General features: G+C 57.6%; 6 protein-coding genes across 6 annotated transcripts; 3 read left to right on the top strand and 3 right to left on the bottom strand.

The window, feature by feature from the left end:
* Window positions 1–1,262: 1,262 nt before the first annotated feature.
* On the bottom strand, window positions 1,263–3,693 carry CcaverHIS019_0103450 (uncharacterized protein; the record flags this gene model as incomplete). The annotated part of the gene is made up of 4 exons (XM_060599289.1): window positions 1,263–2,544; window positions 2,589–2,850; window positions 2,947–3,067; window positions 3,637–3,693. 4 exons carry the CDS (start codon window positions 3,691–3,693, stop codon window positions 1,263–1,265), a joined length of 1,722 nt encoding a protein of 573 aa, XP_060452893.1.
* Window positions 3,694–5,941: 2,248 nt separating this feature from the next.
* On the top strand, window positions 5,942–7,507 carry CcaverHIS019_0103440 (uncharacterized protein; the record flags this gene model as incomplete). The annotated part of the gene is made up of 1 exon (XM_060599278.1): window positions 5,942–7,507. The coding sequence occupies one exon, from the start codon at window positions 5,942–5,944 to the stop codon at window positions 7,505–7,507; it is 1,566 nt and encodes a 521-aa protein (XP_060452892.1).
* A 913-nt stretch (window positions 7,508–8,420) lies between these two features.
* Window positions 8,421–9,695, top strand: CcaverHIS019_0103430 (uncharacterized protein; the record flags this gene model as incomplete). The annotated part of the gene is made up of 1 exon (XM_060599267.1): window positions 8,421–9,695. One exon carries the CDS (start codon window positions 8,421–8,423, stop codon window positions 9,693–9,695), a length of 1,275 nt encoding a protein of 424 aa, XP_060452891.1.
* Window positions 9,696–9,957: 262 nt separating this feature from the next.
* CcaverHIS019_0103420 (uncharacterized protein) lies at window positions 9,958–11,140 on the bottom strand (the record flags this gene model as incomplete). The annotated part of the gene is made up of 5 exons (XM_060599256.1): window positions 9,958–9,989; window positions 10,032–10,120; window positions 10,158–10,556; window positions 10,659–10,948; window positions 10,982–11,140. The coding sequence occupies 5 exons, from the start codon at window positions 11,138–11,140 to the stop codon at window positions 9,958–9,960; spliced, it is 969 nt and encodes a 322-aa protein (XP_060452890.1).
* Window positions 11,141–12,621: 1,481 nt separating this feature from the next.
* Window positions 12,622–15,924, top strand: CcaverHIS019_0103410 (uncharacterized protein; the record flags this gene model as incomplete). The annotated part of the gene is made up of 2 exons (XM_060599245.1): window positions 12,622–14,424; window positions 14,569–15,924. The coding sequence occupies 2 exons, from the start codon at window positions 12,622–12,624 to the stop codon at window positions 15,922–15,924; spliced, it is 3,159 nt and encodes a 1,052-aa protein (XP_060452889.1).
* Window positions 15,925–16,639: 715 nt separating this feature from the next.
* CcaverHIS019_0103400 (uncharacterized protein) lies at window positions 16,640–18,700 on the bottom strand (the record flags this gene model as incomplete). Its single annotated transcript, XM_060599234.1, has 1 exon — window positions 16,640–18,700. The coding sequence occupies one exon, from the start codon at window positions 18,698–18,700 to the stop codon at window positions 16,640–16,642; it is 2,061 nt and encodes a 686-aa protein (XP_060452888.1).
* Window positions 18,701–18,732: the final 32 nt, after the last annotated feature.

Genomic DNA, 18,732 nt, shown 5'->3' with positions numbered 1-18,732 from the left:
ACCTCCCGGTCATCTGCGGCTCAGAGGCGATCATACGGGGTTAAGCGAGTCCTTTGGGCAAAGCGTCACGAGGCGGGCGTGACCTCGTCCCAGTGTCTCGAAGGGGCGCGCCAAGCTTGGATCTAGCAGAACCACCTCAACACTTGGTGACACGCATTGCGCCCACGTTCCGGGGTATATTTGTGACGGACATGGCACTCATGTTTCTATTGCCTGTCACGGAGAAGGAGCGGCCCGGTCTTACCCAATGCGCTCCTTCCATTGTGGGTAATCCGGCTCGAACATGAGATGGGCTCGTTATAAGTCTCCAAAGATGTTGTCATCGTCACGTGACGGCTCCTGCAGTCTTCACCAACAAGAACCGTAGTTATCGATACTAAAATTGCCATCACGTCATATTTGGCAGCTTGATAGTCAGTTGACGTCTAAGCTTAGCTTCGGTTCCTTTGCAGCGGACGGTGGGTATCTGATAAAGTATTCCTCCGGTGGCTTCATGCTTAAGCAGTGGAAACAAGTGACGATGACGAGTCGCGATTGAATTGCTAACGAGAATCGTAAGCGTCAAGTCCGATACCCAAAGCCGAAATAGATCGCCACATGACCTGGTTGAGGAAACATTAGCAACTCAGCGTGAGTAGGGCGTCCGGTTTAAGACATTAACAATTTAGAAGGTATGGGAGAGGCAAGGGCTGATGTGCGACGAGTGTTCGTTCGTTCAAATACCTCACAGTCAAGCCCGAGAAGCGATCGACACACCCGGTTGTTGCTGAGCGGTGCCATCTGGTCATGACCAACTAGAGGAATGGATCGTGCAAGACTTTTCAACAGAGGGATAGCGCTAATCGCTTCGCACGGCCGCTGAACCCGCTCACGTCATCTGCATGTGTAAATTGATTCATTGGCGTTGACTACAAGCGCGGCTCCGTGGGTCAGAGAAATATGTGTCCCCTCCGTGATCGCGTTTGCGGAGAGGAGCGACGATCTGGTGTGGTCCTGGCCTCCCTCTCCCCCTCCCCTCCCCCCTTTCCACCTTTCTCCCACCACCCTCACCTCACAGCTTCTTTGCACAAGCTGTTAGATGTAAGCTACCCACGCAGATCCAGCAATGCGACGGTAGCCCACCACAAGGCATTTTGAGGTGTTGCGATCCCGTGGCCAAAAGCTGGGACGGCGTCGGTGTATGCGTGATGCCGAGAGCTGCTGCATTGCCGCTGTCGAGCCAGGCAGAGCGATCAGAACCACACACCGTGCCGCCCCATGCGTTACAGCTCCATCTCGCCGACGGCGAAGCTTTCTTCGTCACGTCGGCGTTCCTCGGCCTCCTCGGACGAGCTATGGGGACGTCCCAGCTCGTCGTCCTCAGCGCTTCCGCCGCGGCCACCACGGATGTCAGAGTCCGGAAGGCGGATTGAGGCGCTGCGAGAGCTTGACGGGCCAAACAGGCCGCCGGTACCTTGAGCACCGAACATTCCGCCGCCGGGCATGCGCATACGTGCGTTTAGCGATAGGGCGCGGTTGGGCAGAGGCGAGGCACCCGTTGTCGGAGTCGAGCCAACGTGGAAGTGAAGCCCGCCCACGTCGGGTAATGAGCCAATGGAGGCTGGAGTCGTTGGACCGCCCGTCGAGGAGACCGACGTGCGGCGGCCGTGGTTGCTGATACCCAACGGGCGCGCATGGCTGCTCTCCAAGCCCAGCGAGTTGGGGTGCGGGGACGCATCGTGGCCCATGGACGACGTCGAGTCGGAAGCAGGGCTCGACTTGCGGTCTTTGGTGATAGGGACGTTGCTGAGGTCGCGGAAGGATCCCGGTGAGAGGGGCGAGGCGTGTGACCTGGGCGAACGTATGGAAGGGAGGTCACGTGTCACCGACTTGGCCGACCGCAAGACGGCGTGGTTGGGCTCGGGAGAGAGCGCAGCAGGCCAGAGCGACTTATCGCCAGGGAGCGAGCGGCCGCTGTCGGGGTTGATGTGAGAGAGAATGGCAGCCGCCTCGAGCATCTGTACCTGCTGGTGCTTGCTCATGCTGATCTGGGTCGGCTCACGCCAGTGGGGCGAATGCTCCCAGCGGTGCTTTATCAGACACGATGGGTGGCGGTATTCCTTTGAGCACGTCTCGCACTTGAAGACCATTCCTCTCCTCCTCCCCTTGATGCCCCCCGAGCCAGTACCGAGTGCGAGCTTGTCCCAGTCGAGCTTGTTACCCTGCCCGGGTTCGTCCAAGTCCATGTCCAAGTCGGCACTACCGCTGCGGCTTCGAGAGCGGTCGTCGTCATCGTCTCCGTCAAAGGACATGTCCAGCTCCATGTCGTCGTTCTGAACAACGGGCGGGGGATTGAGGGGGCGAGCACCCCCAGCCAGTCCTCGTGCAGGGAGCGAAGCGGCAACTGTGACTTGGCGGTTTGAGTACGAGCGTGCAGGAGCCGGTCGACGGCCGTCCGTCTTGCCAAAGTCGAACATTGCTGGCAGCCCTATGGAAGCCGCGTTGGAAGTGCGGCGGACTGGGATAGGAGCAGCCGTCGTCATCGACGTCGACAGAGTGGGACGACTTTTGTCAGGACGAAGCTCTCGAGGGATTTGGTTGACACTCACGCATCCTTGCCCAAGTTTGGGTCACCAGTCAAGCCCAGCTTGCCACGGCCTAGGACCCCATGAGTCGAAGAGCTCATTCGGCGCGCTTTTGGGGTGTGGGCCGCGGCCGAGTTGGAGCCAGGGTGTCCATGCCCATTGGGTGGCCGTGTGGAGGAGAGATAAGAAGGGTTGGGCACGGACGTTCCCTCCGCTCCGTGCAGCGCCGTCGCAGTAACAGAGTGGTTGCCGTTACTAGTTGATCCGCCAGCGAGAGCGAGAAGGTCTAGATGGGAGTCAGAAGCCATGACCAGATGGGGAGGGTCAGAAGCGGTGCGATCCGAAAGGAAGGGCATCGCTCAGACAATAAGGTTCAACTCACCAACGGCATGTGAGTGCATCTCGCCACCATCCTTTCCGACCTCGCAGGTGGGGAGGAAACTGGGGTGCATCACGTCGGCTGTCGGTAGAGGCGGCGACATCATGCCAGGAAGGTCGCCGGTCTGCATTGTATCGGAAATGGAAATATCGGTGCGGTTTGGTGGGCAAGGTTCAAAGCCCGCGGCCGGGGGGACGCGTCGTAGCCGGTGGCGCAGGTTAACCGATCACGGCGGGTTGCGTTCAAGAATTGGTGAGCCGGAGTGAGGAGATGAATGAGAGGGAGATGGAGAGGGTGAGGGAGAGTGAGAGGGTGAGGGAGTGTGATGGACCCGAGATGTATTGAATGAATGATGCAAAAGTGTCAGTGAGGTTGATGATGGAACAATGTAACAATGTCAAGGGTTGAAAGAGGTTGCCGAGGATGAGAGTGTGGCTAGCGTGGCACGAGGAAGGTCAAAAGGGTATGGGATATTCGGGGGAGTGAATGTCCCTTCAATTGTTGAAAGGTCCCAGACTTTTTTGGGAGAGGATGACTGATATGGAGAAAGGATATAGTCTGAACCCAAAGGAATTAGGAATCACCCGCATGGGTTGCACACAAAGGCACGACGCAATGCCACTCCAACTATCCAAGCCCGCAGTTGGGCTGGGGCCTACAACCGCCCCACAATGTGCTTGCCAAGGCACTTACATTCGCTTCTGGCGATCTCCAATGCGAGAACAGATCCTGGACTGCCACCGGCGCCATTGATGCTGATGATGCTTGGTTGTGTGTGTGACGCAAAGTGACTTGTGACTGTGACAAGCTGTGCGCGTGCGATCGGGCGGGGCAAACTGAATAAGGCGGCGTGTTAGGCCCGAGCCGGATATTCAAGGTATTGGGCCCCGAGGTGAGGGTGGGACTGGGGGGTGGTGATGGGGTTGGTGGCGGTGATAGGGAAGGTGGGATGGGAGCTGCACCTTTGTTGATGGAGGTGTGGAAAAGATATAGCTATGGGGAAAGAGTAAAGTTAGGAATGTGAGACTAGATATGGTGTGAGTAATGGCTGGGATGTTGAAAGCGACTCTGCTCGGAAAGATGGTACCATGATCTTTGTACAGTACGTGTGGGCATGACATACAGGCAAGTGCGGGAAATTCCAGGTCAACAGCCGATTGGGTTTGGCTGGTGTACACACTTTCCATTCAAGTTGGGCCGAGGTGGCTCGTGGCTCGTGGCTCGTGGCTCGGCCAGTGTCCTTGGTACTCTACTAAAACTAGAGTATTACAGTGACAGGTGGTCGCATGGTCGCATGGCCGCTTATGCCAGATATGTCAACCACTATGTACTTGGACTAGTGGCTACAAGTTGCATGTTGCTTTTCACTGCCCGTGTTGGGCGTGGTTGACATTTTCCCAACTTTGTTTTAGTTGTAGGGTGCTGTTATACCGTTAGAAACCCATCCCCTCCCCTCTCGGCCCCTCGGCCGGTCCCCCGAGATCAGGGACGGCAGGGCCCCCGGAGTAACATCACTCACCTAATGTGACTTGCCCTGAGAGTGTTTCACTGAGGTTGACAAAGGGAAGGTAGGGACGGAGGGACATTAGGGTAATCGTTTGGCCACTGGCCACTGAATGACCCTTCTCCTCTTGGTCCCTTGACACCAAAGCTCAGGCCCTAGCAATATAACACTATAGCGCTGATCCTTCAAGTAGATCAAATCATTGGGCCGACGATTGCCGTTGCCGTGGTTGCCGCCTCGTACCATTCATCACTCCTAACAATTTCCGTGCACCATTGACAATTAATCTCTAGTACTCGTGCAATCTGCAATCTGCAGTCTACCACACACAACTCGGATCGTGGTTGACATCCAGTATCCCATGATCCCATGACGCGCGAGGCGCAGATCCTTTGGGGTATCCAACACTGGGAGGGTGGGGCCACACTGCCATACAAGCGCCACAAGCCATCCATTGACGTCAAAATGTTCCCAGCTGCAGAGATTGCAGAGAATGATGGCATTCTTCTTTATATAAGATTTCACCGCCTTTGCAACGTCGAGTCCTCTGTCAACTTTCGCCTTCTCAGGAGAGAAGCAAGCCGACTCGGCACGGCCGCTTGTCAACCTCCATGCCAAGGCACCTTGGCAGCGCGGGGTCCCATGCACGTTCCTCTTTCTGCGTCCCTGCATATGTCCCCGAGCCCCAGAAGAGGAGATGAGCAGTTTCGCTGCGCCCTTGACGTTCCCCGTAGGCAAGGCTTTGCGGAGGACCTCCGCCATGCCAAGACATGGTTTCCTGTCCATGAGATATGGCATGAGGGTTGAGGGGTTGGCGCCGAAATTGTCCCGCATGAGACACATGTGCGTCCTCAGAGACCCTTCTGCAGTGGCCCTAATTCTTGCCGGTTGGGCATGCTGGGCTGCTGGATCCCAGGCCGTGCACGTCAGGTAAGCCAGCCTATACGTGGCTTGCTTTGTTGGCTGAGAGCTTGAGATTGCCGATGGAGTCGAAATTTCTGGCTGAATTTCCAGCGAACAGCGCAAACGCGGATCGTGGACCAACCGTCGCGTCAGGGCTACATCGACACATCGTCGGGCGGAAGCCAACCGCAACAGGAACAGAGAAGTGGAGTTGGTTCTGAAACGCTCAGATGAGAGAGGCCGACCAGCCAAGCAGGATGTTCGTCGTGCGTCTGTGTGGGGCCGACCGCCCTCGTTCCTCGTTCCTTGAGGCGGTGTCGTAGTGCGAGTGTCGGGCCCGCAGACAAAAGGTAATCTCACCACTGTGAGTCGAACACAGGACCTGCGGATGTATATCTCTCAAATGAGATGCAATAACCAATTACAGTCCGACGCTCTACCAACTGAGCTATGGTGAGTGATATTGGATCTGAAAATGTTGGTTCGCTCTCCTATTAGAGCCGATAACGCGATGACGATGTGAATACCCTGTCAGCGGAATGTGACCACCTCTGCTTTCAACATCTCCGCAAATCACAACATCACATGGCCATGGACGGCGCACCACTCGATACCGCCCCGCCAGCACCGCCAGCGCCACCACGCAACCTCCGCTCGCCATTAGACCGGGACACGCCAGCGCGCAACGGGCCCCTCCTCCCCGCGTCGTTGAATCCGCGCGCCCCTCGGGCGAGTTATTGGACCCTACTTTGGTTTCCCATCGTCGTGTTCGCATGCTTCCTGTTTGCCGATTACGCGTGGCCCGCGCTAGAGCTCCCAGTCCCGGACGGGTCGGTCACGACTAATGGAGTGCAAGCTCCCCCTCTCGATCCAGTGCTCTGGAAAAGGTGCATCACCCTCCTCCCTCCTCCAAAGGGACTATACTCTGCCCGCGTGGACCGCCTTGTCACCGAACTCAATCGCGCCCATCCCGCTGTATGGATCGCCGAACCCGGCGCCAGTGTCGAGTACTTCCTCGGCGCATTTGGGGTTGGTTCATGGTCACAGAGCGAACGTCCGTTCCTCGTCGCCGTCGCGTCTGGCTCGGATGAGGTGATAATCCTCACACCAAAGTTTGAGGAGGGCCGCGCGCGTAAACATCAACTCCCCAGCGAACTCAAGGTGCGCTGGCTGCCTTGGTCTGAGAGCGAGTCGCCATACTCTGTTCTCATGCACGAGGTTGGGCGGCGCGCGCTGGTACTCGACGGCGCGGTGCGGAACTTTATCGCGGACGGACTGCGGTCTACTCGCCACACCAGGGACGCCGATACGTCACACGTGCTCGCTGGCGTGCGTGCTCTTCGCGAACGCAAGAGCGAGCGTGATATTGAGCTCATGCGCTGCGCCAACAAGTTTACGCTGCATGCGATCCGCAAGACCCGTGCCCGCATGTTTATGGGCATTAGTGAGAGCGCGACACGCACAATCCTCTACGAGGAGATGAAGTACCTCGCTCTGTCGGACTACGGTGCCCTGATTCTCTTTGGTGGTGAGTCTCTCCCCTATTTAGCTGATGAAGAAAATGCAGCTCTCCCACATGGGAGCGGGACGGACCGCTTCCTCCAGAAAGACGAAGTGGTCCTCATCGACGCCGGGGGAAAATGGGGAGGCTACGTCTCTGACATTACTCGCACCTTTGCCCTTCCCGACAGTGAGATTAGCGACGAGCACCTTGAGGTCTGGGAGATTGTGCGGCGCGCCCAGCTCGCTCCGGCCAGTCTACTCCGGCTTCTGCAAATAGGGGATAAGCCCCAATACTCGTGGCTGGACGACCGGGCACGCGAGACGGTCAAGAAAGGCATGGCTGCCCTCGGCGTGCCTCCTGGGCCTGATCCGGATTATACCACCTTCACGCATCGCCTCGGACACGGGATCGGGCTCGAGGGCCACGAGGGCCCTTATGCCGTACAGGGGCTGGTTGGGGATCGGTTGGTCCTGCCCAGTCACGCGCTCACTTTCGAACCTGGGGTTTATATTCCAAAGGGAAGTGGGGTTGGGGATAAGAGTCTCCAGGGGCTGGGGGTGCGACTTGAGGATGTTGTTGTTATTCGGGAGGAGGAGGGGCGGATGCGGGCCGAGTGGTTAACTGGGCCTGTGGAACGATGGGGCGATGTGTAGATCGCTTAAAGAGTTGTAGAATGATGAACACTCCTTGCCATTGATGTCTGTTCGTGTCTGTTCGTCTTACTCCAACAGGCTTGTAGCTATCCCGGGAGGACGCATCGCCGGTGACTCACTACACCCTCCAGCCTTTGGGATTCCAGGCTCTGGGGAACCTCAAAGTCAAGAGGCCAGGAGGGTTGAGAATTGAGAACATCCAGAACTGGTCGATTTGTACCGATCCTGGCACTGAGCCGATCCCGAGTTCCAGAGCGGTTGGCAGAACTCTACATCCTCAAGCTCTCTTGGACAATGTCCTCCCCAATGCAGTGATACCCATTGTCAGTCCCAGAACGTCGACGTTCACGTTCAAGCGTATCATTGTAAGATTACGGGTTGTACAACATGTTGATCCTGAGACCCAAAGCCAGGAATGAGCAATGTTCAGCCTTCTTGCTGCGTGCTGGCTTACTGGATTCAGCGCCAACGCAATCGCCTTACTATTGACTGTGGATCATTGCATCACTTCCTTGTCTCTCAACGACCTGCACAGTGCCCTATACCTTTCATGTGAGTCAGTGTTGATTGTCCAAGACACCTGTTACAGAAGTCAAGTAAATGGTGATATGGTGGGAGGAGGAGGGTTGACTCACATTTGTTTGCGACAGACGCGACTTGCCTGCTCACTCAACCCATGCCACCTTCCTCACCCCATATCTCCAGACTACTTAAACCCTCTATTCCCCTAACTATACTTGTCCTCTTCTCATCTCATCTCGTCTCTTCTCGTCTCCATTCTCTTCCTCTTCCTCCTTTTCTCCTCACAGCGTCCCTTACCACACCCTAACCACCAACTATCTACAGCAAACCCGACACCTTCCCCACCTACATTCTACGGTCATCACCTTTCCACCCTCGCAGGCAAGCTGCCATGGGTGACCTCATGATCATAGACACATTCTCGCCTATAACCATACCTTCCCTGGCGGACCATCGTTTCGCCAACGCCGAAGATCTCCTTGGTGCGTCGTCGGACGACATCGATGATCTCGAAAACTCCCTTCTCGCCATGAGCTTCCTTGATCTCGACATCCCCACCCCACCTTCCCCACCCCAGGTCACTCTCACCTTCCCCGACGACTGGGACTGCCGCACAGCCATCGATGTTGCCGAGCGTCTGGCGGGACAAAGCTTTTACACTCCGAACTACTGCCCAGAGATCATGCTCTCGCTCCAGTCCAGGTGTAACAAGATTATTCCCTACCTCCACCGCAACATCATCCGCGATCGCCTCCCCAAGTTCTCCGCCCTCAGCCCCTCGGGCAAGCCCCATCGCCAGATCCTCACCGAGAGACGGAAGCTCAAGACCCTCGAATATCTGTACGCCCAACGGCTCCAAGTCGCCCACCTCGATGCAGTCAAGAGTTCGTCACCCGCCTTGTGGGGGTACATCACCCAGTTCACAGCGGGGATTAGCTATGACGCTCAACTGTGGGCGCGTGTAAACGCCGTCCGTCAACCGCTTGACTCCAATCATCTCACCCTCACCTTTCCTCCGGGCTGGACTTGTGAGACCGTCGAGGATGTGATCAACCACCTCACCACCAGCCCGATGGATTCAAGTACAGCTCCTGGAGCACCCAGGACCCCCACCATGGGGGAACTATCCCAACCGAAGCTCTACTTTCGCCGCGACGGCCTCCCCAAGTTCTCCAAGGGACATGGCTCCTCCGGTAAAGGCAGAAAGTTGACGCGTATCGTCAAATCCCAGCTCTTGGCCCTGGCGTTCCTCTTCGGTGAGCCTCTTTCTGTCGCTCACCTGAACACGATCGAGCGCGAGAGCGTAGCGCTGTTCGACTACGTCACCGAACTTGGCCGCGTGGTCGAGGAACACCAGCACCTAGACGCCCCAATTGCCGACGCCCTCGTGGGCTTCACTCTGGCAAACCGGACTTCCCACAGCACTCTACGCGTCAAGACCATGTATTCAGAAAGTAGCAAGCCCTGCGTCGAGGAACAGACTCGCTCCTCGACCAGTGAGTTTGAGGGCGACCTGGGTTTTGAGAGCAAGTTCGAAGTGTCCAAACTGTCTGGGAGCTCGAAGCGCAAGGTCAGTACGTCGTCTGTCCTTAACATTCTCACGGACGACTACTCCGACTCTGAGGCGGAGTCCAGCAGCAACAATAAGCGGCCACGCAACCAGTGATAGGCTATCGCTCCCCTCCGTATTCGGATCCTCGCATACTCATATCTTGTCCAGTTGTTGTCTGTCACTTGTAATTCATCCGTACAGTCCGATTAGTGGTACAGTCAGCACGCGCAGTAAGTGATGATAGTAGCCACTCCGGATAACCTCAAGGGTCTGTACACATGCTACATGGTGGAAGAATTAAACGATCGGACTGGACTGTGCGGATGGCTGATAGCTTGCTACGTGTTTCTATTACGGACTGGAAGGACTGGGGAGGTTAGACGTTGAGGCCCTTAGTCTCCTGGTGCCCTTGGAAGTCAGGCCACACCTTGGGCCCAAGCCTCTCCTCACCATCAGGCTCGTTGCTTCCATTCTCGAAGGGGAGTACCTCGTCGGCGTGCTTGTGCGTAGCCCAATAGCTGGCATTAAGCAGTGCGGCACTGGGGAGTCAGCTCATTTCTCTCTATGTAGACGTACGCGACAAACTCGGGCATAACAGCGAGTACGTTCTCAAGAGCGACAAACTCGGTGGTGAACCCTTGAGCGTCATAGTTTGAAGGGTTATAGTAGCTGAGCTTCCAGATAACGCTTTGGAGGACACCGAAGACACCGCGGATGATGAGGAAGACGCCGATGGTCCCGAAGACGGCGCATGCAATGTGTTTGCGACGCGAAAGACGCGCAGCGACAGTCTTGCGGAGCGCGTTGAGAACAAAGAGGACCCATACGCATGTGAGGGTGAGGAAGACGGCTTGGCCGGCAGTGCGGAAACCCTTGGCGAGGTTGAGGCGGTCAGCTGCCTGCTTGGCGGTCAGGTGGTTTGCCTCGGGATTCATGGCTGCGACCATGAGTGATCCGCCAGTGATGATGAGGGCACTGAGTTTAGTGATCAGTTCTGGGGGGAGGAGGGAAGGGAAGGGGGGGGAGGAGGTTGTTGCGGTTGGTTAGGGGAGATGTGTGTAAGGACAAGGAACTCACTTTGCGGGGATTAGCCAAGCGTCAACGATCATAATAACGTTGTCGCGGGTGTATCGCCACGGTGCCCAGAGCGGCATCCAAGTCCAGATCTGTGCTGCGCGCTTCCAAGTCCCCACAGCGGGGTTGAGTTGTCCGAGGCGACTCTTACCAAAGTTTCGCAACTCATAGTGCCGGAGGAAGTAATATGATGCAATGGTGAGGGAGAAGTATCCCTCAGCGCCGAGGATGAGGTACGCGACGAAGACTTCCGTGTTCTTCCACAGCAAGACGCCGAATGCGACTCCGCAAGCCTGGGATCAGTACTATTCATTCTTTTAACCCACTTGAGAAGCCACACGAATCGCTGCGTGCAGGAACAGAATCGTAAAGCGCGACTTCCACTTGTACCGCTTGGTTGCGTACATGACGCACATGTAGGAGAACATGATGGCATAGAGGATGCCGAAGACGAGTGCGGCCGCCGCGACTTTACCGAACACCATTGTGTTGAACGAAAGGCGAGAGTGTGATGTGAGAGTTGGACGATAGGCTCGAGGCTGAGGTGAGAGTGAGATGGAACTTTGTGATGCCCGGGTTGAGATGGATGGTGCATGTGATTGTGGATGGATATTTAAACGCCGCGTCCAAGCTGTTCAAGCTGTCCAAAGCATGTTGTTGATAGAAGGTAGAGTACCACGTGCTCGGTTCCGCTCGGTTCCTGCTTTACAGACTTAAGCACCGCCCCACCTCGGCCACCTCTGCTGTACCTTGTGCCTTACGCCGCACGAGACCGACCCGTCATATCTTGCCACGCCGTTCTCGCCGGTTCGCAGTGCTCCATTTGCCCAACTCTAGTTCTGCTCAACCAAGCCAAGAGGCACGAGAAGGCGGCGGTGCTTGAACCGCAGATCTTTGAGAAGAATATGGCGCAATGACGCAACGACTCGGTTGCGTCGGCTACCCATCTGCCCAGCGAAGCGGCCTAAGAAACGACCACATTGCAGCACCTTGGGATCTACTTACCTGGAGCTAATCTCGGACGTCTTGGATCATTGTTTGGTTTCATGAACGAGTGGCTGTGCATAGTCGAGCCCTAAAGCGGGCAGAAGCGATGTGACGCGTTTTGGTGTGTTGGTCTATTGGTGCATCGGTGAGACATGCTGAGCTATATCTCGGCATCCGTCGCTTCCGCCGCTCATGATTGTGATAACGGCCCTGCTTCAACAGCTTTGCTCATTCAGTGACCAGAATAGCCACATTCAGGACAAAACGTGCGAAACTTATCAGTGACTCCCCATCGCGATGCGGAACTTCCGCTTGCCAACACCGTTGTGGATTGATTCAAAGTAAACTCCAAGCGTATTAATGCAAGCATGCAAGTAGCTTGCGGAATGCGGGAAATTTCTGCGGATCTGCGCGATGCCAAGCCCAGTACAAAGCCTGGTGCAGTTGCGCGTTGATTTGCCGACCCTATCCAAGCAGCGCCATGTTCTGGTTTCTCGGCCTTACCTTGCGCAGATGCACATCTCTAACGGCGAATGGAGCCGGAACATGTACATCGTCCTCGTGGTTTGTAGGCGCCCGTGTCCAATCTCTCGGAGCCAACTCATACGCCGCGACGACGAGATCTGTTTGACTTGTCCTAGGATCCAACATCTCTCTGTTCATGAACAAAGCCCCCCTCGCCCTTCCACAAAGACGCTCGCGCCTCCAAAAACGTCCACAGCTGTCTAGCTGTGAGTTGTACACTAGAAGGGAGTCGAACCCCTGCCTCATGCATGGCAAGCATGAATGATACCGTTTCACCACTAGTGTTGGTTATTGTTGTTGTTGAATGAGTTGTACGAGGAAGGTGTGTTGAACGGAGGGAGACGACTTGGCCGGAAGTATGCACCCGGTGAGGGGAAAGATGGTCAATGATTCCCCTCCTGCCCATTGTAATTCCATCTCCCCATCATCCTCGTTACCAACAACCCTCTTCAGCATGGCTGACGCCCTTCTCGCAGAGGTCGAGCTACTCGCTCATCCCGTCCGCCACGCCACGCTCGCCAGGTTTGCCCTTGCCAATGACGTCAAGGATATTATCGCCGACCTCGAATCCCGCGGGCGCTGGTACGAGCAAGTCGTCGCGGCCACCCTGGCCAACGTGTCGGGCGACACCACTTGGGCAGCGGCTCACCTCACCAACCTCTGCAACCCGGTTCGGTGCAAGGCTCTCAAGCTGGCCCCTCGTCTCAGCGACGCTGTGATCAAAGATGCTCTCAATAACGCCCCCAAGACTATTCGCTACGTCCTCTACCGCCAGCTCAAGGCCCGCCCGGCATTGGCAGACCAGCTTATCGAGGCAGTCCGAGCGGAATGGGGCGAGGACGAGGCAACTCACGTCCTTCTGTGGTGTTCGGAGCCGATTATCCATCACACCCTTCCTTCCCTCCTCCGCATCTTTGCCCGGGCGGGCGCATGGGGTCATCTCGCCAAGAGGCACCCGAATGTCCTCCAGCAGATCCTCATCATGGATCTCAAGCAAACCGTTGAGGTCGGTATGGCCGCAATAAACTGGTGGGAACAATACAGTCAGGCGTTTGTGGCACTCCTTAAGCACTCCACCACAGCCAAGGTGACCCTTCACGTCATTGAGGATAACCAGCTCCCATCCGACTTGATCCACTCGCATCTCCACATCTTCTTCCGTCAGGAGCCTGAGGGCACTCTCTCTTACCTCCTCAAGCATAACCTTGCGGACTACGTGATCAAATCTCCGCGCACATGCCGCCGCATCGTTCGCTCTGGGCTCCCACAGATCCAGGAGCTGACCAAAGCGATTGGTGCATACAATGCGCTCTGGATGATCCGACCCTACCTCAAGTGCTTCCCACCTTTCCAGCGGGTCAAGAACTTTGAGCTGGCTTACGGAGGCCGCAGGCCGTGCGAGTTGTTACAGGAGGGGATCTGGGAGAAAGTCGATTTCCTTCCAAAGGCGTACTCACTGAAAACGTTCGGGAAGTACTTCCCAAACTGCGGGGCGACGAGCACAGAGAGACTCCACTTCCCGCTCGAGTATCTTGATCAGGAAGAGGTGGAGGGCGAGTCCCTCAAGGGTCTCAACGTTCCCGACTCCTGCGATCGAGGAACCGCCTGGGAGGGATACATTGCCAATGCCGAGTTCAACGGTTCTCAGGCTCTCGTCAAGGTCACTGGAGAGGCTGCGCGGCGGCTGCGCAACGACCAGAAACGAGTCCGGTTGAAAGCGATTCACGCCTTCCTCAAAGTTCCTGCTCTCCTTTGGAACACAACATGTCTCGGACACCTCACGACCATCTTGCAGGCCGAAATCGAGGCGCCCGACACAGGTGAGGAATGGAGGCTGTTCAAATTAATTGCTGCCAACGTCCTGGGCGCCCACATTGACTCAGCGGCCCACGTTTCATGGGTGCGGAAGACTTTCGACACGCTAATCGAGCATGGCGGCACGGCCGAAGGGCCTGATTCGTCTGCTCTTGTCGGAGACCAGGTGGTGAAGATCTGGAACTTCTACAAGCCGTACATGGCCAAGGAAGCTGCTTACGACACCTACTCTATCCTCTTTCAGTTCGTTATGGCGCTCGACCATCGCGCGGACAACATGCCTGAGCTGCAGGAGGCTATTTGGAAGGTTATCACCAACAAATGCGGTTCAGACTTCGAACTCGAAACCGCCATCAGGTGTTGGCTTGGGAACAAATCCCTTCGCTGGACCCGCGTGGCAGACTTGCTGACCTTCGACCCGAGCACCGTCAACCTGCCCATCGTGGGAAATTTCGTCACTACCAGGCGCACCGATCTCTTAGACTGAGTCCTTGGCGCCACTTTGAGCGGCTCCTTCCCGTCCGATTTTTATGGCAGTTTCTCCCCATCTAGTAGCAAGTCGGCATGGCTCTGGACTCCCACACAGACGGCCGCCCATCTTTCCCAGCTTCAGAAAACCATCTTAGACCCGGATACGACAGGGCGGAAGAAGAAAATTTCCATTAAGAGACTCAAAGACGCTCCTGGGGGTCTGGAACTCGCACGTGCTCTCGCCACAGACGAGACCAACGGAATTTTCGTTGTCGAGAAGTGCTTCAGCGTTTTGTCCACCTCGCCAGCTGACCTGGGTTTCCTATACTCCTTCGCTGGGAGCAATTTTGCTCACACCGCCCAGTTTGTGGCCGCTGGTGCCGCTCACCGCGAGAGGCCGTCGGTCCTGGAGCCGTACCTCGCCAATCTCCTCACCCGCAAGGACGTCAAGGTTACTTCCAAGACGGAGGCTGTGCGCCAGGTTCTCCTCCATCTGCCTCTCAATACTTCAATCCCCCTCCTCGTCAAATTATCGGCCAACTTTGACCTGCACCGCGATGTTCGGATCGCTTGCGTCACCGCGGCTGTACGTACGCTCTCTGTCGACGCCGCCTGGGACGCGATTCGCAACTCGCTCGCTACAGGTGATCCCTTTGTTAAGATAGTGCTGTGCAAAGTCTCTCCACTCGACCTTGCCGTCGAGCACCGCCGTCGCTACGCCCCCTTCGTCATCTTACTTGCGCAAGACGAGGATGTCGACGTCAGGCGCGCGGCTGTCGAATCCCTCGCCAAATGGGCTGTCTACAGTCCGGATGCAGGTACCCTTCTCGTCGCCATGCTCACCGACATGACGGCCTTCGGTCGCGTGTGGGAGAAGGCTGCTGACTCGCTTGTCGAGTGGGGAGACCGGCAGAGCCTACTCTCGGCCCTCTCCACACTCATCGTCTACCCTGATCATCGTCATCACAGGAAGACGGAAGACATGCCGGCGGTGCGGCGCATCGAGACAATCATGGACAGGCTCCGGAACAAGCTCAGCGACAAGTGGTACCACCCCACCATCAATGCTGTCCTGGACTTCCTCGCGGGACACTCGGACTATATTCCGCACGCGGCTCGTCTTCGGATGAAAATGTTTGAATTCGACAACCCCGTTCAGTTGCTCAAGGACCTGCGCGACCTGGCCCGCCTCCTTTCTAACCGTTCTCTTCTCGCGTACCAGATGTACAGGCGGATCATCATCGAGGGTCACAAACGCACCGAGTGGCCTAGCGGCATGAGCGAGGTCGCACGCGAGCTCGTCAACGACAGCGGTGCGAATGCCAGTCTCTTCGCGCTCGCCCTCATCGACTGTAACCGCCAGCAGGGTAGGGAGGGATGGACCGACGAGTGGCTCAAGATGCTGTGGGAGCTCCGCCGCCATGGCAACGCGGACGTGCGCGACGAGGCGCGCAGCATGCGTGTGGACTGATAAGGCACGCCGAGCTGGCCCTCGCAGATATTTTCGAGAAAGACAGGTCGTGTTCAAGGTGGTACATATGCGGTGACTGTTATTAAGTGCTCTACACATAGACACGAAGCAGATCTGTGCAGCATGCACGCCATTGTGTTTCCGCCGACCCCTGGGTGTTGAGTGGGAGGGTAGTCGGGCTGGCGTAGGACATCCGTCAGCGGGGGACAATGGACGGCGAAGCGCAAACATTGGAATGGCCCCAGAACAGGAATAGAATTGACCTCCCCCGAACTCTGGCCACCTGCTATTGATTAGCGACAATCGCCCACGCCGCGTCTCAAGACGGCCGCTTAGCAGTTCTTGTGTCCAGGGCCTTACTTGCTTTACTCGGTGTTTTGAGGTCACCGCTTCGGGTGCCTCGCTGCGACACGCGACGCCCGACGGAAGTGGTCTCTCTGGCAACCTTTGCAGGGAAAGTCTCACGTTGTGAGGACGCGCTACAGAACGAGTCTTCTCTTGGAGACTGGGGTGTGTGCATATTTACAAGCGGGACCGCGATCCGTCACAACCACTCAAAGTCTGTACGTGATTTGTGGTCAATGCAGTTGCAGCAGGAATGGTTAACATTGACACCTGACTGGATCGCATCGCTCCAGAGCACAGAACATCAACAACAGATCAACTGCACATGCATCATCGTTGCCCTCTAGTCTATGGGCATAAAAGACATAATTTACTGCTCGCGCGCGAAACGGAAGCGGCGACGAGTAACGGAGTCGTCCGAGGCGGCGGCGTCAGAAGGAGCAGCACCGGAAGGAGCAGCATCGGAGGGAGCGGCGTCAGAAGGAGCAGCACCGGAAGGAGCAGCATCGGAGGGAGCGGCGGCGTCCGAGGGAGCGGCGTCCGTGGGAGTGGAGTCCGAGGGAACGGCATCGCTGGCAGGGTTCTCAGCGGAGCCGGAAGGGATGGGCTCAGTGCCGTTTGTGTTGCCCGTGCCGCCGGGAAGGGGGGCCGTGGCGTTGCCAGCCGAAGGCCAGGGCCACGCGGCTCCAGAGCCGTTGGCCGACTGGCCGATGGGGGTGACGGTCGCATTGGGGGTCGTAGTCTCCGTCTGCCCGGTCGCGTTGGTGAATGTGAGCGGGAAGCCGAAGGTGCTGTCCTCCGCCGTGGGAATCACACCGGCGGGAAGCGTTCCGTTGGAAGAGATGGAGGCAGCGGGGCAGGTGGCAGAGTACCACGTCGTGATATTGAGCGACTCGAGAAGCCAGGGGGCGCCAGTGTCTACGATCGAGACGATCCCGTACATGCAGTCGTTGCAGAGGTTACCAGCGGGATAGGTCGCCAGCTTGGCACGCTCAGCCGGGTTGGTAAGGAGCCGGAACATGTCGCGGAGGGTGAGGGGCTTGCCGTACCACTCCTGGAGGCCCTTGAGGAGTGCGATACTGCAAAAGGTGCCGTTGGTCGTCGAATTGCCAGCGGGGACAGTCGCGTTAGGACCGGTGCCGTTCATAGGACCAGGGGCGGGGGTGGTCGAGTTGAGATCGGCAGTGACAAACGGCGACGGAGCGGCGTCCGCAGGCGAGGGGGAGATAGAGGCGTCCGCGGTGGGAGAGGCGGCAGGGTCAACAGCCGAAGCGTTAGACCCTGCAGACGGAGCGCCTTGCTGCTCCTGGCGCTTGTAGGCAGCTTCGGAAGGAGACGGCTCGGCCATGTTGGACGACGCGGGGCCAGGGTTCATCGACTCGTTGGGGAGCGACGCCGACGAGTTGTCCGTGACGGTGGCGTTACCAGGGATGGTAGCGTTGCCGGGGACAGTCGAGTTGCTCATGCCGTTCTCCTGGTTGGGCGCGAAGGCAGTGGGGTCGTACACAGGCGGTTGGTTGGTCGTCAGGCACACGGCCTCACGCGCGGTCGGATAGAGCTGGGCAATGATCTGAACGGTGGCGTTGCTGATGCCACCGCTCTGGAGGTCGGCCTGGCACGAGTTGAGGACAATCTCAGCGATCTGAGTGATCGTCTCGTTGCTGCAGACGGGGGCAGCACACGCCTGCTGAAGATACATCTCGAGCGCGGGGATGACCGAGCTGCCGTTGCCGGAGACAGGGGGAACAGTGGAGTCCGAAGGGACGGGGGTGGATGGGCCAGATGGACCAGGGTTGCTCGGGCCTGTTGCCGCGCTGGAGGCAGCGCTAGAGGCATTAGCCGCGGCCGACGGCACATCGCTGGAGGAGGCGACATTCTCCCCACGACGGACGTATGCGTCCGATCCAGATGGGGCGGGAGCAGAGGGCGCGGAGTCCGAAGCCGGAGCATCGGCAGAAGTGACCCCGGCCCCAGAGGCAGATGCCGAGGCGGAAGCAGATGGCACCGACGGGGTCGGCACACCAGAACCGGTTGGGCCCATGCCTGCGTGCTGTCCGCCACTCAGGATCTCGAGGAGTGCCGAGGTGTGAAGGCACTCAGATCCCTTGGCCAGGAAGATGCTCATAACGCCTTGCTGGCACTGCGGCGAGAGGTTCTGCAGGAAGCCGCCGTGGTTGGCGCCGGAGCCCACGCCGGATCCCGCGCCCGGGTGACCCGTACCGTTGTTCATGGGCCCCGGGTGATTCGTGCCGTTGGTCATGGGTCCCGAAGGACCGGTGCCGTTCATGACATCCGAGGGAGTGGCGTCCGGCGAGGGGGAGGACGGCGCCGAGGCCGGGCCTGACGCGGACGCACCAGACGCGTCAGCTGGTGACTGGCCCGCGTAGACCGTCGTTGCGGCCGCAAGAGCCGCGAATATCGTGAAGCGCATAGTGCGTTGGCGTAGAGTGTGGCTAGGGTACA

This window comes from Cutaneotrichosporon cavernicola, assembly GCF_030864355.1.
Source record: "Cutaneotrichosporon cavernicola HIS019 DNA, chromosome: 1".
Lineage (NCBI taxonomy): Eukaryota > Fungi > Basidiomycota > Tremellomycetes > Trichosporonales > Trichosporonaceae > Cutaneotrichosporon > Cutaneotrichosporon cavernicola.
Note: the sequence above shows the minus strand (reverse complement) of the source record. Positions and strands in the feature narration are given on the sequence as shown.